This window comes from Procambarus clarkii, unplaced genomic scaffold (assembly GCF_040958095.1).
Source record: "Procambarus clarkii isolate CNS0578487 unplaced genomic scaffold, FALCON_Pclarkii_2.0 HiC_scaffold_1165, whole genome shotgun sequence".
Classification (NCBI taxonomy): domain Eukaryota; kingdom Metazoa; phylum Arthropoda; class Malacostraca; order Decapoda; family Cambaridae; genus Procambarus; species Procambarus clarkii.
Window position 1 is genome coordinate 24037 of NW_027190196.1, and position 10615 is coordinate 34651.

Genomic DNA, 10615 nt, shown 5'->3' on the forward strand with positions numbered 1-10615 from the left:
TGTAAAATAAAATAAAATAATAGAGTGCCAAAATATACTAAAAGTTATTGATAGAGTAAATAAACAGAAAAATAGAATAATCGAACAGAAAGATAAAATATAATAATAAAACAATGATAAACTCGAATCATAGAACAGAATAAAACAAAAGTTTCATGAACCAAATTCACTCTTTTTTGTTGCTCTTACTCGTCTTGTCGCATGTTTTGAGGCACTTGTAATGTAACTCTTTTAGGGACTATGTTATTAACTAGACATAATGTGGGTTCGTCGATGATAAAGAGACGAGCCAATAACGTTCAGTCTCCCGCGTAACTAGACCCAATCGCCCATCTCCCTTAATGAGGCTGCAAAAAAAACTAGGTTTCGTGAGGTATTTAAGGGGATACTCGGCCAGATCATCCACTGGATTAATAGGATTCTCTGGTGTGTCAGTTTGTTGTGCTGTTTATGCAAAATGTGAAGGAATGTGTGTATGACTGCCTTGGGGGGCACCTACCCGACAGCAATCACTGTGCAAAATGGCTGAGAGTATGTACCCATAGCGTGATCTCGGCCAGCCTCAGTCTCTCTTATTTAAGATAACAGATGGCTTTCCCCGAGCGTGGGCTACGCGGTTTAATATTCCCTAATTATCTTAATGCCTCCATAAATATACCTACACACGACCTCTTCTGCCCTTATGGCGGGCTTTTTGATAGGTGGTGAGGGAGGAGGAGAGAGAGAGAGAGAGAGAGAGAGAGAGAGAGAGAGAGAGAGAGAGAGAGAGAGAGAGAGAGAGAGAGAGAGAGAGAGAGAGAGAGAGAGAGAGTAGACACAGCATGATGGAACAGCAGCTAGTAGTAAGGTCTAACTCTTTATGCCCCCCATAAAGATCTACACCTAACTTTCCTTTAATCACTGACAGATAGGTTAGGTAAGTAAGCACTATTAGGTAAGCAGGAGGAGCATAAGGCAGTTTTTTTTCCTACCACAGACGTGGCCAGACATTTACAATGCTAACCAGCATATATACATTTTCTTCTGTTCTCCCGTGGACAGGGTTAGAGATCTGTTAAATGTATAGTTCAGTGATTTATTGAATAATCAACCACAGAAGGTGATTGTAGTGTTTTTAAAATGCTAAGGTAACCTACAGACATAAATACACAGATTTACGTCTGTCCTACATAAACAGTGTTCGAGGTGTCTTTTTACATAGTCATTAATGCGCGTTTACAAAGGTGAAATGCAATTGTGACCAGCTTCCACATGCCCTGTATACAAATACACACACACATACACATATTACACATATACCTACACATATCTACATATATATATATATATATACATACACCTATGTCTCTCCTACTTTGATAGGGTAAGATAGCTTCTATAGAAATTAGTGTGATATTAAACACTTAGCCACTGAAGGTGATTAAGATGCTTTTACAAGCACAGGTTATAGGTACAGTGGTGGAGTAAGTGGAGGAGCAGGAGGAGGAGGAGGAAGAGGAGGAGGAGGAGGAGGAGGAGATAGTGAATAAGACGCAACCAACATTCACCATCCCCCCCCCCCTCTTGAAGGCAAACCAGAATAAAACTCCAAATATTTCTCAAATTTTCTTAAAAGAGTTATAAACTTGACCCATACATCAGTACACAATACAAAATGCATATAAAAACAACTCTGTTGATCATTTACCACCTCATGTGGTATCCCTTATGTGATACCTCTCATGTGATACCCCTCATGTGGTATCCCTCATGGGATACCCCTCATGTAATACCCCTCATGTGATACCCCTCATGATACCCCTCTCATGTTAAATTTACCCCGAGGGGAAACCTATCATTCTCACATGATAATGAGAGTTCAGAATATTTTTCTTATAACATAAACCTTCACATGCAACTTGCAGGAGTCGTGGGTGAAAAAATATTCTCTTCGTTATCATAATTATTTCGCCGGAATCATTCCGGTTTGTCTCTCAGAAAACATCGGTCATACGTTTCCGAATGTTTCGTTCACTAACTGCATGTCCTCCACCACAAAACTAAAATCCACATGTGATGGAGCAGTGCTTTCAGCCACTAAATTGAGAACGTTTCACTGTTCATCACTTTTTTTTTCTCTCGGGGTATATCGTCGTCGTGATTAGAGAAGCCTGGAACTAAGGGACTGAGAACCGCGGGGATTGATCACGGTAATCTAGAATTTCAGGATAGAATTGGGGAGGTGGGAGAGGAAGATAGACAAGGCCAGACTCTTTTAAAATGAAGAGAAAGTGGGAGGAGGGTGAAAGCTGATAACTCAAATGAGTCGAAGAAATGTAAGGAAATCCTCTTACCTTGTCCGAGTGTAATGCACTGAAAGAATAGGTTGTGGAAGCCACCTCCATTCATCCACACCTTTAAGGCCAGATTCGAATCGTGATTTCGAACATCGGAATATATAACTTATATCGCATCTGGTACAACAAGGGTAGTAGAAGAGTATAAAGAGTTAGCCCTAACTTCCCCATAGTTACTGTTAGGTTAGAAGGTTAGGTTAGGTTGCCACGCTCCGTAAGTAGTTGATGACCAGACCACGCACTAGAAGGTGAAGGGACGACGACGTTTCGGTCCGTCCTGGACCATTCTCAAGTCGACTTGAGAATGGTCCAGGACGGACCGAAACGTCGTCGTCCCTTCACCTTCTAGTGTGTGGTCTGATCAACATTCTTCAGCCACGTTATTGTGACTCATCGCCTGCGTAAGTAGTTGATCTCTTGTTATTTTCTTGATTACACAAGAATGATTGTTGGTATGTGACCTTTGTAGCGGTGAGAGGCCTCGTGATCTCTTGGAGGTGTGAGGGTGCAGGTTGCCGAGTCAGTGGCATCGTCTACCAAGACGCGACTCCCTTGGAGACTCCCTTACAAGACCATGAAAACTTCATTGTAAGAATAAACATTCAGTTTCCAGGTGCCAGATTCACGAAGCGGTTACGCAAGTACTTACGAACGTGTACATCTTTCCTCGATCTTTGACGGCTATGGTTACATTTATTAAACAGTTTACAAGCATGAAAACTTGCCAATCAACTGTTGTTATTGTTATAAACAGCCTCCTGGTGCTTCGGAGCTCATTAATCGTTTAATAATTGTAAACAAAGAATGAGAAAAGATGTACAAGTTCGTAAGTCCTTGCGTAACTGCTTCGTGAATCTCGCCCCAGGACGTTTTGTTATTCAGGTCCCATGTTTACGCCTGACAAAGCCTCGAGATCCAGACTGTCTCCAGCAAGACCTCAGAGCCTCCTCCGGTCACCTCTTAGACGGAGAGGTGCTCATTCTAATAGGTCTCTTCTTCTGTTGCTCTTTCTCCTCCAGAGACCTCAGGTGGTCCTGATACACCCGGTACTCCGTCGGGGACATCAATCCTCTGAAAGAAAATATCCAAAATAAGATTCTGGAAACTTAAACATCGTCAAAGACACAGGAATTGTCGAAGGCATGAGGCAAGTTTCCTCTCTAAGTGACAAGGTATGTGGGATATGCATGACACAAGATTTGTTACCTCTAGAAGATTTAAATCATGTCAAGGGGATTGAACCGATACTTAGCATTGGCGCTATGGCCTGACTTCTGAAGGGTGTCAAGATACGGCTCCGCTACTTCGTGTCACGATGTGACCTGAAACTGACCTCTGTAGGGTGTCAAGGGAGACCCAGACTCCGCCGGCCCTTAGTCGTCGTCTGAGATGTTTGGACTCTTCCACCTTGTCTGAGCACACCTGAGGCAAGGTTGACAGCGATTATAAAAAGAGATGTTGATGATGATAAAAAAAAGAATGTTATCATTATTATCGCTTGTGCCGGTAATATTATTATTTTAATATTATCACTAGTAATATTATTTTGTAATTATTATTATTATTATTATTATTATTATTAAAAGTAAAGATATGATACAAATACAATTAATCGATATTCATTGCATTAATCCACTGACAGCAGTCATACTCTTGATGACAACATTAAACTAGTTCACACACACACACACACACACACACACACACACACACACACACACACACACACACACACACACACACACACACACACACACACACACACACACACAACACTACACAAGACGATTAGAAAGGCGGGGGGTCAAAGAGGTATAACAGCCTGATGTTACAGGCACAAGTAGTAAATACAGGGAGCAAAATGCACCACCCCCCACCCTTCCGCACCTCTAGGATCTGCCTGAGTTTGTCTCTCTCCTTGGCCCTGAGTACGGCGGTGTGGGCGTGTTGGGGCTGTGGGCGTGCGTTGGCAGGCAGCACCGTGCCTCGGGCTCCTCTGTGAGGCAGTGTCCTAGTGGCATCAGTAGCGGCAGCAGGAGTCCTGGCACTCGGTGGATCTGTAGAGAGACAGAGAGAGAGAGAGAGAGAGCCAGGGTTACCAGGATGTATAGGAAGGGAAGGAGCAGGAGAGGGAACATAGCTGTGTGGAGGAAGAGGTATAGCTGCAAGGGAAAGGGGTATAGCTGCAAGGGAAAGGGGTATAGCTGCAAGGGAAAGGGGGTATAGCTGAAAGGGAAAGGGGTATAGCTGCAAGGGAAAGGGGTATAGCTGCAAGGGAAAGGGGTATAGCTGCAAGGGAAAGGGGGTATAGCTGCAAGGGAAAGGGGTATAGCTGCAAGGGAAAGGGGTATAGCTGCAAGGGAAAGGGGTATAGCTGCAAGGGAAAGGGGTATAGCTGCAAGGGAAAGGGGTATAGCTGCAAGGGAAAGGGGTATAGCTGCAAGGGAAAGGGGTATAACTGCAAGGGGAAATGGGGTTTAGCTGCAAGGGAAAGGGGGTATAGCTGCAAGGGAAAGGGGTATAGCTGCAAGGGAAAGGGGTATAGCTGCAAGGGAAAGAAGTATAACTGCACGGGAAAGGGGTATAGCTGCAAGGGAAAGGGGTATAGCTGCAAGGGAAAGGGGTATAGCTGCAAGGGAAAGGGGTATAGCTGCAAGGGAAAGGGGTATAACTGCAAGGGGAAATGGGGTATAGCTGCAAGGGGAAATGGGTATAGCTGCAAGGGAAAGGGGTATAGCTGCAAGGGAAAGGGGTATAGCTGCAAGGGAAAGGGGTATAGCTGCAAGGGAAAGGGGTATAGCTGCAAGGGGAAATAGGGTATAGCTGCAAGGGGAAATGGGTATAGCTGCAAGGGAAAGGGGTATAGCTGCAAGGGAAAGGGGTATAGCTGCAAGGGGAAATGGGTATAGCTGCAAGGGAAAGGGGGTATAGCTGCAAGGGAAAGGGGTATAGCTGCAAGGGAAAGGGGTATAGCTGCAAGGGAAAGGGGTATAGCTGCAAGGGAAAGGGGTATAGCTGCAAGGGAAAGGGGTATAGCTGCAAGGGAAAGGGGTATAGCTGCAAGGGGGAATGGGTATTGAAGGGGGTAAAAGTAAATGTATCAGGAGAATCGAAATGGGCAGAAATGAGCAGAGGATTAAAAAAGGGTATATATGGGTATAGCAGGAGAGTAAATGGGTATAGGTGGATGGTATATCATTATAGCAGGAAGAAAGAAAATGTGAACAGCAGAAGGCGGTAATAGGAGTACAGAGGAGCAGAAATGTGTATACCATTACGAGAAAATTGGTATAGCAAGAGCGGGAAATAGGTACTGCTCGAAGAGGAATTTATAAAGCAGAAGGGTTAGGGGAAAAAGGGATAACAAGAGAGAAAACAATGAACACAAACAAGGGAAAACTGTGTTTAGCAAGAGAGAAAATATTGAATAAGAGGAAACAGCATTGCATTTTAGAACTAGAAAAGTCTCCTGGTAGAGATGGAAGAGATAAATTCCTATCTCTCTTCTTTCTTAAAACCTTTTACTCCCCTTTTTTTCTCTCTTCCTCATCCGATTTATTCTCTTCTATATACGTTTTAATCCCCTCAACGATGGCTCTTACCCAGCTCATGCGACCGTTGGATTGTTCTGGCTCGTCTGTGGCTGGCGGGTCCTCTTCGGTCTTCGATCTCGCTGACTTCGTCCTCATCCGTGGACACCATCGCTCGGTCCGTCCTGATCCTCACTTCAAGGTGCATCCTGTTGGGAGAGATGGTTTAGTGTGTGTGTGTGTGTGTGTGTGTGTGTGTGTGTGTGTGTGTGTGTGTGTGTGTGTGTGTGTGTGTGTGTGTGTGTGTGTGTGTGTGTGGTTCGTGTATCTTGTTCCGTGCCTCCCTGTTCCATGTTTTCTTGTTTCGTTTATCCCTGTTTCTTGTTCCGTGACTTTCTTTCCTGCTCAATATCTCCCTTGTTCCGTGTCGCCTTATTTCGTATCTTAACTTGTGTCTGCATTGGTGTTAAAGTATGTCAGTATTAATTATATGGCTGCCACTCATGTGTGTATAACTGTAGCATGTATCTCACAGTAGTGTGTATAAGTGCCATGTGCCCCTCACCTGCGTGTATAACTGTATCACATACAGGTCTTGGCGTTAGTGCCCTCTCCGCCCCTCCGAACAGAGACAGATGTGCAGGCTGAGCTCATGATACCGTGAGATATAGCTATGTAAAGCGGTGTTCAGGGGAAGTTGGTGGGGGGTCGACGACCCCAGAGGCCACAGGTGGCTGTCACTTCACGCTTAACCCCCCTCCCAACAATTCGGATAGTCTTCCATCCCTTCCCAACCCGCCCCCCGATCCTTGAGAACGTCAGTAGTCTTTCTTAACCACAACGGACTAATGGAACTACTTGTGAATTGGTGCAGGGTTGAGTTGTTTGTGTGTGGTAATGTTCTTTGGTGGCATGAGGCGTTAGAGAGACTACTTATTCCTAAACACAACGCCGAGCCGTGACACGACGAGGCTTTGCGAGTTCGAAAAACACGCTCAACACTTCACACTCTTTTTGTGGACTGGTGTTTCACAGTTTGGTTTGGCGTTGGGCCTAAGGCCTATACCTACCTTTGCCTCATTTAGGTCGGCAGTTATAAAGTGGACTCTGTTTTGAATATTTTGATACACTAAATGTTGACAAATTCTTAAAAGATCTTATTGTATGTGTGGAACATTTACCTGCATTGAGAATATTCCAATATTTTTTGGGGGGGTTTCTTATGTATGCATATCCCATTAGTTTTTCATGAAAGCCCATATTTGTATATACCACTGCATAATATCGGCAGGTTTTGAGTTTGTGTTGTGTGTTTTCCATTGCCTTCTGTTGTTGTTGTTGTTTAAGATTCGCTACCTGGAACAAAAAGTTCCAAGTAGCACGGGCTATGGTGAGCCCGTTGTTACATTGCCTTCATGTGTTACACTCTGCATTTGGTCTTTGTTGGTAATTATAAGTGTGGGTTCTATGGGCTACTTTTTGGTGGGTATTCATGCCGAGAAGCAGTGGGTATACACCAAGAAGCAGTTGGTATACACCAAGAAGCGGTGGGTATACACACCAAGAAGCAGTGGGTATACACGCCAAGAAGCGGTGGGTATACACACCAAGAAGCGGTGGGTATACACCAAGAAGCAGTGAGTATACACACCAAGAAGCAGTGGATGTACCCCTTTATGTACGTATACCTGCCCTTCTCAGGAAGTCGTATCTAATTATCTAAATTAACATTTCCAAATGTCTGTCTATTTCTGTCCGAGCTGCATTTGGAGGACAGGCTGCTTGCTCAGCCCGTCCTCCAAACAAAGATCCAAAAGTGATTCCATCCACCCGCCAAACCCCCTGTTTATAAATGAAAAACGGTTTACACACGACTCACAACTGATTTCGTTCGAACACTTCTGGAACAAGTGTCTTCACTGACGAATTTTGTTCGAACCACAACGCGGTAAATTCTCAACCCGTCCTTCAAACAAAGATCCAAAAGTGATTCCATGCACTCGCCAAACCCCCTGTTTATGAATGAAAAGCGGTTTACACACGACTCACAACTGCTGACGTTCGAACATATCCGGAACAAGTGTTTCACTGACGAATTTTGTTCGAACCACAACGCTGTAAATGCTTCACCCGCGTACTACAAATACAAATAATCGCCAACAGAACCTAAACACCTAACCTAACCTATGCCTATATATGCACAATATGCTAATAGATTATAATATTAATTTAGATTTGAGAAAATTCCCATTTTGAATGAACAGCATGTTAAAATTTATGAATGCATCTGTGGTGTCGACCGCTGGATGGAATGGACTTGAGTCGAGGACGGGTTGCGACCCCACAGACGCATTCATAAATTTTAACATGATGTTCATTTAAAATGGGAATTTTCTCAAATCTAAATTAATATTATACCAGAGCCAGCTACCGTGTGACAGAAGCACCACCAGAGCCAGCTACCACACCACAAGTGCTCATACTTATGAACAAATCCACAAGGGCCGTGACGAGGATTCGAACCTGCGTCCAAGAACCTGCTCATACTTACTTTCTCCCTCTCCACGTTTGGCTGACCGGGGCATACATGCTGGATTCGTTGATGATCGTCTGCAGCAGTTCCCCGCGCGCCGGGGCGAAGAGGCCGTCGGGGGTACTGTCGTAGCCCCGATCCCGGGCGTCGGTGCCGCAACCATCGTCGGGGAGAGTCGAACTCGCTCTCTTTCTGATGTGGAGAGCGTGCATCTCCGCCAGCGGCCCGTGTTGGTTAGAGTCGAGTCCCTGCTCCACGTCGCTGGGTACGGGGCTAATTTCTGACATTATCGTTGGTATTTCCTTCTTCTTTGCCTTCTTAGTTATCGTTGTTGACACTTTCGGTTCAGTCTTGGTCCTGGACTTCTTTCTCGAGAGACTCGAGACGCTAGATGTTTTAGTCGGCGGTGGCGGCATCTCGCGGTCGTTGTGTCTGGAAGATTTGGTCTTGCTTTGTCTTTCTGCAGTGCAGTCTTGTAGTGTGAAGGATAGCTGAGGGACCTCGTTGTTCTCATCTGACGCTTGAGCGCTCTCGTCCGTATCCCCTTGAGCATTAACTACAATGCTTAGCTGGATCTTCTTCTTGCCGTTGCAAGCGCTTTTGTTGTTGGCGGAGTTAATTCTCTGCTTCAGAGCGCTCCGAGTCCTCTTTATAACGTCTCTCTCAGACTCACTCAACGTCTGGAAGGTATTTTCCACGCCAAGGTTTGGCTCCCCTTGCGAAGATTGTGACGAGCGTCGCAGCAGTGACGCTCTCAGAGGTTTAGTAAACATTTTACTAAAGGGAATGAAGCCGAAGCCGTTCCTAGACCGGTATCCACGAAGTGTGGAGTCTGCCTGAGGTTCCGATGCATTATCTTCTTCATCTGCCTCGTCACCTTCGTCTGAAAGTTCAATCCGCTTCGCCTCCTGCGTTATCAAGGGAGCTTTCTGGATGACAAGACCGTCATAAGGCTCAAGATCCAGCTTCCTGTTTTGAGATTCGTCTGTGTAGCTGGCTAGTTTAGGGGGACCTGTGTAGAAAATATCCGGAGAGGAAACTGAACGGATCACCTTCGTTGAGGTCTTGGTGTGTTGGTCATTCTCGTCCCTCGCCTGGCTCTCAACCTCTACCTTAGCGATGGTTGCTGGCAGAGCTGTTGCCTCTGGCTCTAACTTGTCACTTCCCAAAGGACGATGTTGGGCTTCTGGTAGAGTGAGAGTCACATCCTGGAATGGTATTACGCCCGAGATTGGAGTGCCGCAACTCTGGGGTCTGGCGAGACTCCTTCGCTTGCTGGCTTTAGCTAACGTCGATGCTGTTTCTGTTTTTACGTCCGGCGCAGGAATGCCAGACCAGGCGAGGCGGCGGGCCCTCGCCACTATGGAAGACGCATGTGTGGATCCTCTCTTCGTGGTACATGGGGTGCTGTCACCGCCACGCCCCGCCGCCCACCTGTCCTCTGAGGCCGCCCGTGCCACCCGCCGCCGCTCGCCGCCCCCGCCCAGGTGGCCAGCTGGCGGCGACGTGCCCAGCGTGTGTCGTCGCAGCAGCGGGGGCCGCCTCTTCCTCTCCTCATCGACGACCGTTTCCGTCGACTCCATCGTGCTGGCGAGGAGAAACACAGGTGTTACAGTGGTTCACAGGCGGCACTTGATATCTGTTATCACTGTCTGCCGTCACTGCCACTCCTACCGTCAGTCACAAAGATATGAAGAAAAGGAGATGGAAAATTAGGACAAAGAGCTGGTATATGAGGATAAGGAGCTGGGATATGAGGGCAAAAAGCTGAGATATGAAGATAAGGAGCTGGAATATGATGAGTGATAGATGCCCAGCCATTTGAACCTTGAAGGGATCGTACGCCGACCATGAAAATTTGAGTCCTTTCCTCTACCTATCAGGCCAAGTGGATGCTACATGGAAACCCTGAAAAAAGACCCCTCCTCACTAGGAGAGAGTGACTCCTCACATAGAGACACCCACCCCAATTGGAGAGAGAGCGGAGAAACCCCTCACTAGGAGAGAGAGAGAGACCCCTCACTAGGAGTGAGGGGTGAGCATTGATCCACCCTCATCCGCTAGGTCTATGGATGAAATCGATACAGCTGTATACGCGTGTGCGTGGGTGGTCGCGTGTGCGTATCTTCACGTACGCGTGTGAACGCCGCGAGTTTTGTGAGTGAACATTAAAGTGTTAAAAGGAGGTACCTATTCCTCATGATCTCACCTTCAGC

The 10615-nt window shown here is 46.1% G+C and overlaps 1 protein-coding gene across 1 annotated transcript; it reads right to left on the bottom strand.

The window, feature by feature from the left end:
• Window positions 1–2704: 2704 nt before the first annotated feature.
• Window positions 2705–10008, bottom strand: LOC123770381 (uncharacterized). The gene is made up of 5 exons (XM_045762221.2): window positions 8418–10008; window positions 5939–6075; window positions 4224–4393; window positions 3670–3758; window positions 2705–3407 (listed from the first exon to the last, which is right to left on the bottom strand). The coding sequence occupies exons 1-5, from the start codon at window positions 9980–9982 to the stop codon at window positions 3290–3292; spliced, it is 2079 nt and encodes a 692-aa protein (XP_045618177.1). The 5' UTR covers window positions 9983–10008; the 3' UTR covers window positions 2705–3289.
• Window positions 10009–10615: the final 607 nt, after the last annotated feature.